General features: G+C 37.3%; 1 protein-coding gene and 1 pseudogene across 2 annotated transcripts in view; one reads left to right on the top strand and one right to left on the bottom strand.

Moving 5' to 3' along the window:
* KIF3A (kinesin family member 3A) overlaps window positions 1-19,269 on the top strand; it is a gene marked incomplete at its 5' end in the record, with an annotated part of 80,087 nt that overhangs the window by 19,370 nt on the left and 41,448 nt on the right. The window contains 2 exon segments of the mRNA XM_082837200.1: window positions 9,792-9,936; window positions 10,070-10,154. Of these exon segments, the coding sequence (XP_082693326.1) occupies window positions 9,792-9,936; window positions 10,070-10,154 (230 nt within the window).
* On the bottom strand, window positions 5,631-6,371 carry LOC309959137 (14-3-3 protein beta/alpha-like; annotated as a pseudogene). The gene has a single exon. The product of its transcript is annotated as a 14-3-3 protein beta/alpha-like (transcript).

Consider the following 19,269-nt stretch of genomic DNA (forward strand, 5'->3'; position numbering starts at 1 on the left):
GAGAAGACTGTTCTTTCCCTATTGAATTAATTAGGTACTTTTGTCAAAATTCAACTGACCACAAATGTGTGGGCTTATTTCTGGATTGTTTGTTCTATTCCATATTTGTTTGTTTGTTTATTTATTTATTTGGCTGTGCTGTGCTGCACATGGGATATTAGTTTCCTGACCAGGGATCAAGCCCGTGCCCCCTGCATTGGGAGCATGGAATCTTAACCACTGGACCACCAGGGAAGTCCCATAGAATTCTGTAATATATAATGCAGTTTACTGTGCATTATTCAAATGTAGTTTAGCTGTAACTGTTTGGACTGTAAATTACAAGTACATAATCCTTCTACCATTTGAAAAAGTTTTATTTAATTAATAAACTATTTTTAGCGCAATTTTATGTTCACAGTAAAATTGAGCAAAGTACAGAGAGTTCCCATATATCCCTAGTCCCCAGAATGCACAACCTCCTCCACTGTCAACATCCTGCACCATAATGGTTACATTTGTTAAAATTGATGACCCTGTATTGACACATCATTATCATCCAGAGCCCATAGTTTACATTAGGGTTCACTCTAGGTTTTTGTACATTCTGTGGGTTTGGACAAATATATAATGACATGTATCCACCATTGTAGTATCATACAAAATTGTTTCACTCTATATAGTATGTTGCCTTTTCAGATAGATAACTTTCACTTAGTAACATGCAGTTAGGTTTCCTCCATGCCTTTTCGTGGTTTGTTAACTCATCTCTTTTTATCAGTGAATAATATTCCATTGTCCTTATGAACTGTTTATCTGTTAACCTGCCTACTGAAGGACATCTTGGTTGCTTCCACGTTTTGGCACTTATGAATAAAGCTGCTATAAATATCCACATGTAGGTTTTTTGGTGGACCTTCTGCCATTTTAAATATATAATTTGGAAACGAGGAGACTGGGTAAAATCTCAGGTCATTTTTAGTTTTTAAAAACTAACAGTTTAAAAGAAGTTCATATCGAACAAAATGATAGCATTAGATTTTGTTAAGTTTGGCATTTAAAAACTAGAAATTTGGACTCTTCATCTCTGAAAATAAGATGAGATTCTTTAATTTTAGGGGATTCCTGGTCCTCCTTTCTCAGCTCTAATATAGTAAATTAGTAACCTTTTCATTAAAAAAAAATTAATTTAATTTTTATTTTATATTGGAGTATAGTTGATTTACAATGTTGTGTTAGTTTCAGGTGTACAGCAAAGTGATTCAGTTATACATATACATATATCCATTCTGTTTCAGATTCTTTTCCCATATAGATTATTACAGAATATTGCGTAGAGCTCCCTGTGCTATACAGTATGTCCTTGTTGATTATCTATTTTATATATATAGTATATGTATATGTTAATCCCAAACTCCTAATTTATCCCTCCTCACCATGTTTCCCCTTTGGTAACCATAAGTTTGTTTCTGAAGTCTGTGAGTCTGTTCCTGTTTTGTAAATAAGTTCATTTGTATAATTTTTTTTAGATTCCACATAGAAGTGATATCATATGATATTTGTCTTTCTCTGACTTCACTTAGTATGATAATCTCTAGGTCCATCTATGTTGCTGCAAATGGCATTGTTTCATTCTTTTTTATGGCTGAGTAATATTCCATTGTATATATGTACCCCATCTTTTTTATCCGTTCCTCTGTTGATGGAGATTTAGATTGCTTCCATGTCTTGACTATTGTAAATGGTGCTGCAGTTAACATTGGGGTGCATATATCTTTTCGAATGATGGTTTTCTCTGGATATATGCCCAGGAATGGGATCACTGGATTGTATGGTAGTTCTATTTTTAGGTTTTGTTTTTTTTTTTTTTGATGTGGACCCTTTTTAACGTCTTTATTGAATTTGTTACAATATTGCTTCTGCTTTATGTTTTGGTTTTTTGGCCATGAGGCATGTGGGATCCCAGCTTCCTGACCAGGGATTGAACCTGCACCCCCTGCATTGGAAGGTGAAGTCCTAGCCACTGGACTGCCAGGGAAGTTCCTATGTTTAGTTTTTTAAGGAATCTCCATACTGTTTTCCATAGTGCCTGTACCAATTTACATTACCACCAACAGTGTAGGAGGGTTCCCTTTTCTGCACACCCTCTCCAGCATCTACTGTTTGTAGACTTTCTGATGATAGCCATTCTGACCGGTGTGGGGTGATACTTCATTGTAGTTTTGATATGCAGTTCTCTAAAAATTAGCAATATTGAGCACCTTTTCATGTGTTATTTGGGCCATCTGTATGTCTTTGGAGAACTGTCTATTTAGGTCTTCTGCCCATTTTTTGGTTGGGTTGTTTGTTTTTTTGATACAGAACTGCATGAGCTGTTTGTATATTTTGGAGAGTAATCCCTTGTTGGTCGCTTCATTTGCAAATATTTTCTCCCATTCTGTAAGTTGTCTTTTCATTTTGTTTATGGTTTCCTTTGCTGTGCAAAAGTTTTTAAGTTTCATTAGGTCCCATTTGTTTATTTTTGTTTTTATTTTCATTGGGAGGTGGATCCAAAAAAATCTTGCTGCAATTTATTTCAGAGTGTTCTGCCTATGTTTTCCTCTAAGAGTTTTATAGTACTCAGCTTTACATTTAGGTCTTTAATCCATTTTGAGTTTATTTTTGTGTATGGTGTTGAAGAATGTTCTAATTTCATTCTTTTACATGTAGCTGTCCAGTTTTCCCAGCACCACTTTTTGAAGAGACTGTCTTTTCTCCATTGTATAGTCTTGCCTCCTTTGTCATAGATTAATTGACCATAGGTGCATGGGTTTATCTCTGGGCTTTCTATCCTGTTCCATTGATCTGTATTTCTGTTTCTGTGCCAGTACCATACTGTTTTGATGACTGTAGCTTTGTAGTATAGTCTGAAGTCAAGGAGCCCAATTCCTCCAGCTCATTTATTTTTCTCAGGATTGCTTTGTCTATTCGGGGTCTTTTGTGTTTCTATACAAATTAAAAAAATATTTTGTTCTAGTTCTGTGAAAAATGCCATTGGTAATTTGATAGGGATTGCAATGAATCTGTTGATTGCTTTGGGTAGTATAGTCATTTTGACAATATTGATTCTTCCAATTCAAGAACATGGTATATCTCTCCGTCTGTTTGTGTCATCTTTGATTTCTTTCATCAGTATCTATAGTTTTCTGAGTACAGGTCTGTTGGCTCCTTAGGTAGGTTTATTCCTAGGTATTTTATTCTTTTTGATGTGATGGTAAATGGGATTGTTTCCTTAATTTCTCTTTCTGATCTTTCATTGTTAGTGTGTAGAAATGCAAGATTTCCGCATATTAATTTTGTATCCTGCAACTCTACTGAATTCATTGATGAGCTCTAGTAGTTTTCTGGTAGCATCTTTAGGATTTTGTATGTGTAGTATCATGTCATCTGCAAACAGTGACAGTTTTACTTCTTCTTTTCCAATTTGGGTTCCTTTTATTTATTTTTCTTCTCTGATTGCCGTGGCTAAGACTTCCAAAACTGTGTTGAAAAAAGTGGTCAGAGTGGACATCCTTGTCTTGTTCCTGATTTTAGAGGAAGTTCTTTTAGCTTTTCACTGTCGAGAATGATGTTAGCTGTGGGTTTGTTATACATGGCCTTTATTATGTTGAGGTAAGTTCTCTCTGTGCCGACTTCTGGAGAGTTTTTATCATAAATGGGTTTTGAATTTTGTCAAAAGCTTTCTCTGCATCTGTTGAGATGATCATATGTTTTTTTTTAACTGATAAAATTTTTTTTTTCACTTTTGAGTTTTTACAGTTTTCCTGTTTATTCGTGTGAGGTGGAAACTAGAACTGTTTAAAAGATACACAGATCGAGTACATCAATAACCAGGGTTTTTTCTTTTTTGCTATACTATTTTCACACCTACAGGTGTGCTTGCTAGGCAATATAACCATCACAGAAGCAAACATGAGGCAGAATACTGGTGAGGAAAAAGCAAGAGAGAGCTACCAGATATATAGACAGGCTCGTTCTACATTCACTACTGTGTTTTCAAGTGCCAAGTATTAACTGCACATTTTTGTTCAGCTAGAAAGAAGAGGGATTTTTTCTTTTTTTCCCTTTTGGTTTGTTTGAAATCAGTGCATGAATGTTTCTCATTTCAGCAGATGGACAAACAGATGGACACTATGGCTATGGGAAATGTTCAGGGGAGGGAGGGGGATACTGTGAGACTGCTAGGCCTGGCTATTCCCAACTCTCCCCATCACAGTGTTCATGCAACTTCCCTGCATTATAGGGTCTTGTTGAAACGTGTCTGTGAGCTTGATGGGATGGATACACTTGGGAGAGCTGGTGACAGGTGCTAACAAGCATTATCAGGTCTGGCTGCAATATAAGGAGAAACCATGGATATTTAAAAATACGTTTTTGAGTCAGATCTTGGTGTGACTGAAGAGCAACCACCGTTCTGAGAACTGGAAGAAGACAGAGCTGAGATGCAGGAAGCTCTTTTCAACTCTCTGTAGCAAGGCTGGCTCACTGAAGTGCTCACCAACATCCCTCACCCCCTCCAGGCCCCCTGTCCCGCTCATCTAGTACTAAACCGTGAACAAAAGGCAAAGAGAATGCACAAAGAAGAAGATGTAAGGAAGAAGAAGGACAAATTTAGAGAGAGAAGAGAAAACCAAAATCAATAGTCAAAAAGGACAGTGGGAAAGAATGTTTAGATTTCAAAATTTTAAAGCCCCGAGCTAGGAAGAACCCAAAGACTGAGTACTTACTCCTCAAGTGAAAGGCAGTCTCTGCAGAACATTATTCTTAGAGGTGTTACCCAGGAAACAGATAAGGCCATTAGTAAGATACATGGCTTTTTTTTTCCTTCTTGAGCTCGTGGTTACAGGGAAAACAGATTCCACTACGGAAGCGCAAGCTGCCAGTCAGTAACATGCTGCTGTAGGAAAGGGGTTGGAGTCACGTGTGGTCTATGAGCACTGGACCTTTGCATGGTGTCATAACCCAGTTATCTGCCACCAAGAATGTTAATTTCTGGCTTCAACTTTCCTTAGAGGAAGACACTGTGGCCATCCGCAGTCATGAACTTTTGAGTGGCAGCAGCCCCAATGGGTCAAGTGTCTACAAGCCCTGAACAGAACAGGCAGAATCACTGTGAATTACCATGAAACTCGAATGCCAAACTAGAGGTTTCTCACTCCAAGTCCCAGTGTCACAATATAATCTCTATAACTTTCTGTACAACTTTACAATGGAACTGTATTTCAGTGACTGTATTTCAGTGACTGTTTTGAATTGAATTAAACTTTCTGAAAAGTTACACATAATTCAGGTCTATTTTGTTTTCTACCAGTAAGAGTGCTGCTAAATTACAAAACCCCATAATCACAGTATTGTTTTTTTAAAAAATTAAACACACAGTATTCCTGTCAATGTTAATCCAAATCAAAACTTCAGAATGCCGTGGCATTTATGTGACCAATCTGAGTTTTAGATACAAATACCAGCTGCTTATCCCATGGACCATTTTTGCTAGACTGAGGCTGTGAAAAACTGAAAGTTGACGTGTGATTCTTTTTGTTTTTTAATTGCACAAAGGGATATACGTGGAGGGTACAGAGTGACACTGAAGAGATCACAGGGCATGACAGACATTAGTTCTCTCCCTCCCCAGCATCTCCTTCGTCTCCCTGGTTTTCCGACGTCCACAGAGTGAGATTGTCCCTAAGTAACTGCATGATCAGGATGCTGTCTTTGTAAGACTCTTCATTCAGTGTGTCCAATTCAGCAATCGCTTAATCAAATGCTGTTTTTGCCAGGCTGCAAGCCTTTTCAGGAGAGTGTAGAATCTCATAGTAAAAGATGGAGAACTTAAGTGCCAGGCCCAGTTGAATTGGGTGTGTAGGCTGCATTTCTTTCTTACTAATTTCAAATGCTTCCTGGTAAGCCTGCTGGGAGTTTGACACAGTGGTTTGTTTATTGTTTCTAGATGCCACCTCAGAAAGATATCTAAAATAATCGCCTTTCCTTTTCAAGTAGAACACCTTACTTTCTGGTTGTGTAGCATTGGGAATAAGGTATTTGTCCAACAGCTCCAGAACATTGTTGCAGATGTCCTGCAGCTCTGCCTTGATCTTCTCATGGTATTCTTTGCACATCTGCTGCTTCTTCTCGTTCCTCTCTGTTTTCTGTTTGATGCTGGAGAAGACACGCCAGGAAGAACGGTGGGCACCGACCATGTTCTTGTAAGCAACAGACAGCAGTTTTCTCTCCTCATTTGAGAGCTCGTGCCCCTGCTCCATGACTGCCTTCACGGCCGCAGCCATGTCATCGTAGCGCTCCGCCTGCTCGGCGAGTTTGCCTTTCTGTACCAGCTCACTTTTATCCATGGTCATTCCTGTGGGAGGACTGCAGGGGACAAAGACACTAGCGGAGCTCCGGGCGTGGTGACCGCTTCCTTCCCAAGCCCATTACTCCAGCGGTGGCTGCAGTGGCTGCGGCGGCAGAATCGGTGGCTGCAGTGGCGACCTCGGCTCCGGAATCGGCGGCTGATCATATGGTTTTTATTCTTCAGTTTATTAATGTGTGTATCACACTGATTGATTTGTGGATGTTGAAGAATCCTTGCATCCCGGGGATAAATCCCACTTGATCGTGGCTTATGATCCTTTTAGTGTATTGTTGGATTCTGTTTGCTAGTATTTTGTTGAGGATTTTTGCATCTATGTTCATCAGTGATATTGGCCTATTTCTTTTTTTTGTGGTATCTTTGTTTGGTTTTGGTGTCAGGGTGATGGTGGCCTCATAGAATGAGTTTGGGAGTGTTCCTTCCTCTGCGATTTTTGGGAAGAGTTTCAGAAGGATAGGTGTTAACTTTTCTCTAAATGTTTGGTAGAATTCACCTGTGAAGCCATCTGGTCCTGGACTTTTGTTTGTTGGCAGTTTTAAAATCAGTTTTGATTTCAGTACTTGTGATTGGTCTGTTCATATTTTCTGTTTCTTCCTGGTTCAGTCTTGGAAGGTTATATATTTATCCATTTCTTCTAGACTGACCATTTATTGACATATAGTTGCTTATAGTAGTCTCTTATAATCCTTTGTATTTCTGTGGTGTCCGTTGTAACTTCTCTTTTTTCATTTCTAATTTTATTGATTTGAGCCCTCTCCCTTTTTTTCTTGTTGAGTCTGGCTACAGGTTTATCAATTTTGTTTATCTTTTCAGAGGAACCAGCTTTTAGTTTGATTGATCTTTTCTGTTGTTTTGTTTCTCTCTGTTTCATTTATTTCTGCTTTGATCTTTATGATTTTTTCCTTCTACTAACTTTGGGTTTTGTTTGTTCTTCTTTCTTTAGTTACTTAATATCCTTTTTAAATTAGTAATATTCATATATTTAATGCATTCATAGAAATTGCATTAGGTATTAATTTTGAGCTCAAATTTCTTTTTGGTCATTACATACTGGTAAAAAACATGGGCTATGGAGCCAACTGGAGTGTGTTCAGATCTTGTTTCTACCACTTATGTCACTGAGCAAGTAACTCAACCTTTCTAAGCCTTTGTTTCCTCAACTAAACTGTGGGAATATAAACATTGCCTAGCTCTTAGGATTGGGGTGAAAATTAAATAGGAATGCATGTAAAGTACATGACATAGCACCTAGCAAATGATCAGTAAGTGGTAGCTGTGGTGTCTTTTCTAAAATGCAGTATATGAGTTCATGATATTTTCAGCTCCTTGGAATGCAGTAAGTTATATTCTTAAAGCAAGAGTTTGAAATATTTAGGGGGTTAGAAAAAATTAAGACTTTTTAATTATTCCCATGTATAAAAATGGTTTCTGTTGTGATTAATTTATTTTCATAGAAAGTCCAAAAATGACGACAAGTTGTTGTTAACTGAATAGAGTGGTAGTAGTTGAGAAACGTTTTTCATTTATGCTGTCACTTTCTAGGCTATCTTCTCATACTATACTGTCTCCTGAGGAAATCTCATCCGCCTCCATGGCTTCAGTGGCAAATGAATCTCATCCATCCTCCTGCTTGCTTGACACATCCATTTGGGTGTATCGTAGACTTAAAGCTCAGTACCCCCAAACTAAATTCATGATCTTCCCTTTCAAACTGTTATTTCTTCTAGTGTTGTTCACCATCTCAGTACATGGCGTAGCCATACATCCCTTTGGTCAAGCCAGAAATTGAAAGTCACCCTCAATTCTTCCTTTTCCCTGGTCCCCTTACGACTATTTTCCAGGTCCTCTTGATTCTAACTGTTAAATATCTCTGACATCCTACTGTTAAATATCTCTGAAATCCTTCTACCTTTCTCATCCCCTTCTATTTATTGTCAGCACCATCTCTCATCTGGCTAACTACTTCAGCCCTCTAACTTATTTCTTCACGTCTCCTCTTGCTTTCTTCCAATTCTTCGTATACAGTATAGCCAAAGTGACTATGATGTCACTCCTCTGAAAAATCATTCTATGGCTTCACTTTGTTTTTAGCATAAGCTCTAAAAGCCTTAAGATGTTCTTCATCGTCCTGCGTGATTAGGCCCCTGTTCATTTCTTTAGCTGTATCTGCATCCACTGTCCTTTTCCATCTCTGTTTCTTCCATTCTGGTCTCATTACATTTCTTCAAAATCTCCATTCTCTTTTTTGCCTCTGGCTGTCCACTCTGTTCCTATCTAACTCTTGCTTATATATCAGATCGTATCTTAAACCTTACCTCTTCTGGAAAGCCTTCCCTGACCTCTTCCCCTTTCCTCCTTCATCAGTTCTCCTGCCCAGATTATGTCCCTTACTCTCATCTATAACTCCGTGTTTCTCATTTCCCAGCACTCATCCTGCTTATAATTATTTGGCTAGTATGTCCTCCCCAAGATGACATATCATAAGATTAAAGATTGTGTTTGTCTTGTTTGTCATTGTGTCCCTGGTGCCTAGGACAATGCCAGACACAGGTGTGTAGTATTTGTTGAGTGAATGAATTTGGCTATTTAGAAAATTTTAAGTTGTATCTGTAATTACTTGTAATAATTGTATTGTCACCTTTTTTTGTTAATTCCCCCTATTCCTTACAACTGTTACTTAAAACAGTTTATTTCGAAATAATGTACTTATTTTAGGAATAAGAAGAAAAAAACTACCATTTGCCAGGCATCATGTTGGTCACTTGAAGTAAATTGTTTCATTTGGTTCTTACTATCAGTGTAGAGTATTCATTCTTTTTTTTTTTAAAAACATCTTTATTGGGGTATAATTGCTTTACAATGGTGTGTTAGTTTCTGCTTTATAACAAAATGAATCAGTTATACATATACATATGTTCCCATATCTCTTCCCTCTTGCATCTCCCTCCCTCCCTAGAGTATTCATTCTTATCCCCATTTTGCCATTGAGGAGATAATCTCTGGGTATATACTTTCTAAGGTCAAGTCTCTGAAAAATGGCAGATGTGTGGATTCACGTTGAGGTCTTTCTATTCTAGAACCTGTGTTCTCTTGCTGTAATTATACTACCTTCTCCAATTTAATGTCCACATTAAGTAATTAATATACACATTTTAAGAAATTTCTTATGATTAGCTAAAGTGTCAGATTTTGTATTTATTTCATTGACTCTAGTTCTTTAACAGTGCTATGCTCATGTGGCATACAGCACATCTTGTAATTGCTGATAATAAAGGTGAAATTTGTACAAGAATAAGCTTTAAATCCAGGCTAGAAATTGCATCACGGTGTCAAAGGAATTAATTTTAAGAGCTATTGGTCTGTAGCATGACTCTGTGAAGTGATTGATTCTCTTCATCATTTTCAGGGACTATTTTTGCATATGGACAAACTGGAACAGGTAAAACTTTTACCATGGAAGGTGTTCGAGCTGTTCCTGAACTTAGAGGAATCATTCCAAATTCATTTGCTCACATATTTGGTCATATTGCAAAAGCAGAGGGTGATACAAGGTAAAAGAGAATTCTTAATGTTTTCTAATATTGAGAAGTACAAGCATAAGAAAGATGTATAAATTTTATAAACACATTTAAAAAACTGTTCTAATATTTCACTGGTTTTTTTTTTAATGATGTTTTATTACAGATTTTTGGTTCGAGTGTCTTATTTGGAAATATATAATGAAGAAGTTCGTGACCTTTTGGGCAAGGATCAGACACAGAGGTTAGAGGTATGGATAATTGAAATTGGAGCATTTTCCAAAGCATTAAAATGTGTACTAAATTAAGCTCTTTTTTGAACAAAAGTTAGTTTAAATATTTTGCTTATTTTTTGACCATGTAATATAACATAGTACAAAAATAAAAGTATTTTAAACATTTATGCATTGGAAAGTCTTGTTCCTACCTCATTTCTCCCCACCCTAAGATAACCACTTTCAGTATCCTTTCAGTGTTCTTTATGTAAATACAAACAAATACAATTTTATTTTTACTCCAAAAGTAGGACACTGTATACATTGGTATGCACCTTTTTTTTTTTTTTTTTTTTTTTTTTTTTGGTACGCAGGCCTCTCACTGTTGTGGCCTCTCCCGTTGCGGAGCACAGGCTCTGGACACGCAGGCTCAGCGGCCATGGCTCATGGGCCCAGCTGCTTCGCGGCATGTGGGATCTTCCCGGACCGGGGCACGAACCCGTGTCCCCTGCATCGGCAGGCGGACTCTCAACCACTGCGCCACCAGGGAAGCCCCGCATCATTTTTTTAATTAAATTTTTTATTGAGATAAGTGTAAATTCATATGCAGTTGTAAGAAATAATACAGAGAGATTACCCTTCACACAGTTTTCCCCAGTGGAAACATTTTACAAAGCTATAATGCAATATCACAACCATGATATTGACCTTGATGCAATCCACAGATCTCATTCAAATGCCCCCAGTTTTTTTTGTAGTCATTTGTGTTGTATACTATTTTATCATGTGTAGATTGGTATATCCACTACCACAGCAAGGTACTAAACATCTCAGATATGCCTTATGTTGCCCTTTTATAACCACATCCACCTCTCCTGTGACCACTCCCCTCTGTCCCCATCCCTAACCCCTGACAACCCCTGATCTACTTTCCATTTCTACAGTTTTGTCATTTCAAAATGTTATGTAAATATAAACATACAATATGTAACCTTTTGGAATTGTCTTTTTTCACTTGGCATAGCTCCCTAGAGATTCATCCAAGTTGTTGCATGTATCGATTGTTCATTCATTTTTATTACTGAGTAATATTGCATGGCGTATTTAACCATTCACCTGTTGAAGGACATCTGGGCTGTATACAGTTTTGGGCTATTATGAGTAAGGCCACTATGAATATTAACACACAGATTTTTTTGCAAATGTAAATTTTCATTCTCTGGTATGAATGCCCAAGAGTACTCCAGAATTTATTTTAAGTCAGAAGTTTTTAAAGTGTCAAAAATATAGGTATTAAGACTAATCATGAACGTAGTCATGAATACTTGTGTTTTCAGTCTTTCTTTTACCTGAAGGAAAAACCACACTTTCTGATTGAGAAACTCTAGTTTGTATACTTCTGGGTAATAGATTAGCACTAAAGACTACTTTCATCCAGCATCTTAGAAAAGGGAACTGTGAGATTATATGCATAAATGTCAGATAATCATAAAATTTGTGAATTGGTACATTATGGTTTTAACTGACAAGTATAGCTGATTCACATTCATTATTTTTTAATTGCGATATAATTTACATAGCATAATATTCATCCTTTTAAAGTGTACGATTTAGTGATTCTTAGTATATTCAGAAAGTTATGCAACCATCACCACTATCTAATTCTAGAACATTTTCATTACTCCAGAAAGAAACTCCATGGCCATTAGGAGCCACTCACCATTCCCCCTCTCCCTCCTGGTAACCCATAATTTACTTTTTGTCTCTATGGACTTGCCTATTCTGGCCATTTCATTTAAATGGAATCATACAATTGTGGTCTTTTATGTCTGGCTTCTTTCACTTAGTATAATGTTTTCAAGATTCACCCATGTTGTAGCATGAATCAGTATTTCATGTTTTTGTTTTAACAGCTGTACATGTTTTTATATGAATACACGCATACCTCGTTTTATGGTGCTTCACTTTATTATGCTTTGCAGATACTGTGTTTTTTACAAAATGAAGGTTTGTGGCAACCTGCATCAAACAGATCTGTTCAGCTTCATTTTTCCAGCAGCATTTACTTACTTCATGTCTCTGTGCCACATTTTGGTAATTCTTGCAATATTTTAAACTCTCCACCAGCAAAAAAATTATGACTCACTGAAGACTCAGGTGATGTTAGCATTTTTTAGCAATGAAGTATTTTGAAATTAAGGTACATACATTTTTTTAAACATAATGCTGTTGCACACTTAATAGACTACAGTATAGTGTAAACGTAACTTTTATATGCAATGAGTAACCAAAAAATTCATGGTACTAAGTTTATTATGGTGGTCTGGAACTGAACCTGCAATATCTTTGAACTGTATATTTTTTCAGTTCTCTTGGTTATATATCAGTGAATGTAATTGTTAGATAATGTGGTAACTGTATTTTTAGGAACTGCCAGACTGTTTCCCACAGTGGCTGTACCATTTTACATTCCTATCAGCAATGTAAGAGAAGTCCAGTTTCTCTACATCCTCATCAACACTCATTATTATCTGTCTTTTTTATAGCCATTTTAGAGGGTATAAAGTGGTATCTCATTTGTGGGCTTGATTTTCATTTCCCTGATGGCTAATGATGATGAATATCTTTTCACGCCATTTGTGTATCTTCTTTGGATAAATTTCAGTTCGGATCCATTGCTCATTTTTAATTGGGTCTTTGTCTTTTTGTTATTGAGTTGTAATAATTCTTTATATATTCTAGATACAAGTTTGTTAACAGATATATGGATTTACAAAAATATTCTCCCATCTGTGGGATTGTCTTTTCACTATCTTGATGGTGTCCTTTGGAGCATAAAAATTTAAAATTTTCATCATGTCTGGTTTATCTATATTAAGTTTTGTTGCTTGTGCTTTTTGGTGTAGTATCTAGGAAATCATTGCTTCATCCAAGGTCATGAAGATGTATGCCTGTGTTTTCTTCTAAGAGTTTTATAGTTTTAGCTCTTATATTTATGTCTTTGATTCATTTTGAGTTAATTTTTTATGTACCATGTGAGGTAGAGGACCAACTTCACTTTTGCCTATGGAATATCCAGTTGTCTCAGCACCATTTATTGAAAAGACTATTTTCCCCTCATTGCACTTTGCTTTTTTCACTGAACAATGGATTGTGGCAATTTTTCCACATCAGTACAGAGAAAGCTTCCTCATTCCTTTTTTTTTTAAAGGTTCATAATATCCTTTGTATGCACATAATTTTAAGTTATTTAGCCAGCCCTCTGTTGATGAAACACTTGGGTTGTTTAAGATCTTTTGCTGTTACACACAATTCTGTGCTAAATAGCCTTGCACATACAGCATTTCATACATGTGCAAGTATATCTGAGGATAAATTCCTGAAGCAGCATTGCTGAGTCATGTGGTAAATGATTAGTAACTATTGCCAAATATATTAATATAGTGTATGAGACACTAGGTTTAGTGTATGAGACAAATGGTTAGCCTTTAAAATATTAACATTGGAATTTTGATAGAAATTGCATTGTCAGTAAAATAATTAGAGAATAATGGTAAGAGTAGTCACCATTGTAGAATGGTGTAGAATACACTTAGAATAACAGCAGCTACTACTACTAAGCTTTTATAATGTGGCAGTAGGCATTCAGTACAGTAAATTGTGGTAGTAGCACATACTTTATTTCATTTAATCTTTTAGCAGTTCAGTTTTGTTATTGTAAAAAAATGAAACCTAGAGGGGTTTCCTGACTTGCTCATGTCACAGGTAGGTGGATTAAGGATTAAAGGGTGATTTCTGAGGTTTTACCATCTTAGCTTGAATTCTGGCTCTGAGTTCTTAAGCAAGTTACTTACCCTCTATGAGCCTTAGCTTTGCCACATGAAAATGGAAATCATAAAAGTATCTACTTTATAGGATTATTGCCAACATTAACAAATTAATACAAAGTTTTAAAATCATTGATTGACACGTAATAAAGTATTCAACACATTTTAGCTTTTTTTTCTTTTTAAGTTTACTATATAAGCTGAGCTTTTGGAGCAGTATATTATAGGCTTAGGTATTATTTGTGTTTGTTGGACCTTAATGAAGACTTAATCTGTAATGATAATGTGTAGACAGCAAATATAGAGATAAGTTTTCATTTTTGCTAGTTGTCATCTTTGGTTTTGATGGATACTTTAATTCTGTGCTTTTTACCTTTTAAAAGTTTATTATTTTATTGCACAGATTATTAGAATAAAAATCATTTGGACAGGGCTTCCCTGGTGGCGCAGTGGTTGGGAGTCCGCCTGCCGGTGCAGGGGACGCGCGTTCGTGCCCCGGTCTGGGAGGATCCCGCATGCCGCGGAGTGGCTGGGCCCGTGGGCCATGGCCGCTGGGCCTGTGCGTCCGGAGCCTGTGCTTCGCGGCGGGAGAGGCCACAACAGTGAGAGGCCCGCGTATCGCAAAAAAAAAAAAAAAAAATCATTTGGACAGATTTTCCATTTTTGTAACGGTAATTATAGATCAGATTTATTCTCAGGAGCAGTCTTGTCAATGGTTCTCAACCACATTAGACCCAATGCCCCTTTTTTATAACATATATCTTGTAATGCCCCTTTGACTATCCTGAAATAAATTTCATAGATGATGAAATCTATCTACACACATAATTTAAAAATTATCAATATACTGCCCTATTATAATATAAAAGAGAATAAAATTAATTTAAAAATAAAGTACTTGTATTTCAATATATAAATGCTTAGATGTGATCATACTCAATGACATAATGAAGTAGTCAGAAGCATATATAATCGTTATGATTGTAGCAGCTACAAATGCAGACTATTATAAGTATGTTGTATTGGTGATCTAAACATCTTGATTGGTGTTACTGTCAATGACATGGTCTTTTAAAATAGTAACTAGCTCTTGGTAGAGTTCTGAGGAAAATAAAGTAGTTCTTTCCTCAGTTTTCCTGCATTCCTATATTATTATTATTACCATGGGAAAGCACTTAGTCTTCATATGTACAATAGAGTTAGGGTTTAGATTCAGGTAATTATAAATTGTTTTTTTACCCATGTTAATATCTGGTAGGACATTCAGAGTTGCATGGGACAGTTCATTGACCGTGACCCATTTCATTTCAAGGTGTTTAGTATCCCAGGCCCCTGCCTGTGAATACTAATAGCATCCTCAAGTGAACCAGAAATGTCCCCCACAAACTTCTAAAACATTCTGGGCAGGGGAGTAACTGCTGCCATTGAGATTCATTGTTTTGGCGTTATAAACTGTTTGTTATACAAATTAAATTTCTGTGTTTTTGATAAAAATTCTTTGCTAGCATTACCATCCAATTTTTTTTAACATTCATAAACAAATAACAATAATAGACAGTAATACATACCACTCACTCACATTCATGTGCCTCATTTCTAGGTGAACTTGCTGGCGCTGACCCAGACTCATGACTGAATTTAAGCTATTAGTTTTTAGGAGTGTCTAGACCACATTTAAGTTACCAGGACTCTCTAACAAAGGTAAAGACCAAGGCCCTCTAATGAGAGTCAATATCAGGGGTATCTCTGAGAACGATTAATCCTTTAATTTCCTTTTTTTCCTCCTGGTGGGATCTCCTCCCAAACCAGGGCCAGGATCCCCTAATGAGGGTCAAAACCAGAGAGAAAACAGGATTCAAACTCGTGTACTAAGACACCCGAGATAAAAGTCAAACTAATTCCAGAAGGCTCATTTTGATACAATATCATAAAAGCCTATGCATAAGGAATTTTATCCCATTTTCTTTCCCTTTTAAAAAACAGTTGTAGTTGAATGTAGGTATTATAGTCTAAAGACCACTGAGGGGCCATTGTTCATCAGAGCCTAAGGAATATTGGGGCCATGTGGTGTTACAGTAAAATATCATTCTCTTTCTTTTCATGGGAGCATAGCTGCAGTTCTTCCAGTTTTGCAAAATCCACCCTAGGGGACTACAAGATAGAACAGAGCTTTCATTACCCATTATTCTTTCACACGGCTGCTATTACCAGAAACAGACAGACTGGCAGATCAGTATCCAGAGTCTTCTCAGGGTCACAGTTTCCTAGAATGAGAATGGAAAGTTTCCTACCTACCATTCCAGACAGGGGTGCAGATGAGCCTTGGTCTAACAGGGAGTTTCTCAATTACTGCTCAGGCAGTGCTGGATGGCCAAGGGACTCCTTGATCCAGAAGGGAAAGTCCAATTAAAGTGGTACTCTGCTCAAAACAAGATGACCATGTCATACACCTTCCCCCACAAAAAAGTAAAATTCCAATCAAGGCAACCCAGTAGGGAAGAATGCCCTGGTGTTGTCACACATGAGGTTACACCACTTACCAGAGACGTCTTACACAAGGACCAGAGCCTTGTTTCCTTTACCAGTGAATCGAAAACACCATGGGCCAGTGCTGCCTAGTTAGTGGCAAGCACTTGGGGCTGTCCCTGAGACAAAAGTACTCAGGCACCTGCTGGACAAAATCTGAGTGCCAGTGTCAGCCCAGGGCTGATGTACCATGAGTGAGATGCCACTCAGGATGACTGTCCCTTCATGGTCACCAAAATTGTTACTGAACCAAACTTGGGTCTGCTTGCATGCCACACAGCAAGGCAAATTTACTGACACTGGGTTGTGTTGAAGGAAGTACATTGTTTTATTGCAGGGCACCAAGCAAGCTCATGTTCAGAAGGCTCAAACTCCCTAATGGCTTTTTTTCAGGGATGGGTTTTTAAAGGCAACATTTGCGGTGAGTGTTGCAGGGTGCATGACTTCTGATTGGTTGGTGGTGAGGTAACGGTGATATTTTGGGAATCTTAATCATCAACCTCCTGGTTTAGTCCAGTCTGAGGTCTAGTGCTTGTGGTCTGCCTGTAGTCATCATCCTCAACCTGGATGGGGGTCTTGGTTTCTACAGAACAACTCCAAGATACACATCAGATTGTTTTATATATTCCTTGAGGAGGAACTAGGACTCTGTTTTATACCTGAACTATTGTTTCAGCTATAAAAAGCAGTTTTTTGACTGGTTTTCTTTTGTTTCTGCATTCCTTCACTTCCTTTGTAACTGCTTGACTCTGCTCTTTGGAATTCAGGAAAAGCCTGGGAGACTAAATCCTTTTTCTACAAACAAGAAATGGGGGATGTGGGGCTTTTTTTTACCTGGGAGGGTCCCGCAAGGTCCTGCCTTTTTTTATTTTATTTTTATTGGAGTATAGTCGATTTACAATGTTGTGTTAGTTTCAGGTGTACAGCAAAGTGATTAAGTTATACATATACATATAATTCTAATCTTTTTCAAATCCTTTTCCCATTTAGCTTATTACAGAGTATTGAGTAGAGTTCCCTGTGCTATACAGTAGGTCCTGGTTGGTTATCTATTTTAAATATATTAGTGTATATATGTCAATCCCAAACTCCCAATTTATTCTTCCCCCCAACCTTTACCCTTTGGTAGCCATAAATTTGATTTCTAAGTCTGTGAGACTGTTTCTATTTTGTAAATAAGTTCATTTGTATCATATTTTATAGATTCTGCCTAGAAGTGATATATGATATTTGTCTTTCTCTGACTGACTTCACTTAGTATGATAATCTCTAGGTTCATCCGTGTTGCTGCTAATGGCATTATTTCATTCTTTTTAATGGCTGAATAATATTCCATTGTATAAATGTACCACATCTTTTTTTTTATTAATTTATTTATTTTTGGCTGTGTTGGGTCTTCGTTTCTGTGCGAGGGCTTTCTCTAGTTGTGGCAAGCGGGGGCCACTCTTCATCGCGGTGCGCGGGCCTCTCACTCTCACGGCCTCTCTTGTTGCGGAGCACAGGCTCCAGATGCACAGGCTCAGTAGTTGTGGCTCACGGGCCTAGTTGCTCTGCGGCATGTGGGATCTTCCAAGACCAGGGCTCAAACCCGTGTCCCCTGCATTGGCAGGCAGATTCTCAACCACTGCGCCACCAGGGAAGCCCCAACCACATCTTCTTTATCCATTCTTCTGTCGATGGACATTTAGGTTGCTTCCATGTCCTGGCTATTGTAAATAGTGCTCCAATGAACGTTGGGGTGCGTATATCTTTTCAAATTATGGTTTTCTCTGGATATATACCCAGGAGTGGGATTGGTGGATCATATGGTAGTTATGTTTTAGTTTTTTAAGGAAGCTTCATACTGTTCTCCATAGTGGCTGTACCAATTTACATTCCCACCAACAGTGTAGGAGAGTTCCCTTTTCTCCACACTCTCTCCAGCATTAATTGGTTGTAGAATTTTTGATGATGGCCATTCTGACTGGTGTGAGGTGATACTGTGTAGTTTTGATTTGCATTTCTCTAATAATTAGTGTTTTGTTTATCTAATACTTGGTGCTTTTTAGCCATCCTGTATGTCTTCTTTGGAGAAATGTCTTATTTAGATCTTCTACCCATTTTTTGATTGGGTTGTTTGTTTTTTGATATAGACCTGCATGAACTGTTTGTATATTTTGGAGAGTAATCCCTTGCCGGTCTCTTCGTTTGCAAATATTTTCTCCCATTTTGTAAGTTATCTTTTCATTTTGTTTATGGTTTCCTTTGCTGTGCAAAAGCTTTTAAGTTTTAATTTGGTCCCGTTTGTTTATTTTTCTTTTCATTACTCTAGAAGGTAGATTGAAAAAGATCTTTCTGCAATTTATGTCAAAGAGTGTTCTGCTTATGTTTTCCTCTAAGAGTTTTATTGTATTCGGCCTTACATTTAGGCTTTTAATCCACTTGAGTTTATTTTTGTGTATGGTGTTAGGGAGTGTTGTAATTTCATTCATTTACATGTAGCTGTCCAGTTTTCCCAGCACCACTTATTGAAGAGACTGTCTTTTCTCCATTGTATATTCTTGCTTCCTTTGTCATAGATTAGGTGACCATAGGTGCATGGGCTTGGTCTCTTTGTATTTTCTTTTTCTTCCTGGTTCAGTTTGGAAGGTTGTACCTTTCTAAGAATTTGTGCATTTCTTCCAGGTTGTCCAATTTATTGGCGTATAGTTGCTTGTAGTAGTCTTTTACGGTCCTCTGTATTTCTTTGTATTTCTTTGGTGTCCATTGTAACTTCTCCTTTTTCATTTCAATTTTATTGATTTGAGACCTCTCCTTTT

Source organism: Leucopleurus acutus, assembly GCF_964270905.1.
Source record: "Leucopleurus acutus genome assembly, chromosome: 3".
Lineage (NCBI taxonomy): Eukaryota > Metazoa > Chordata > Mammalia > Artiodactyla > Delphinidae > Leucopleurus > Leucopleurus acutus.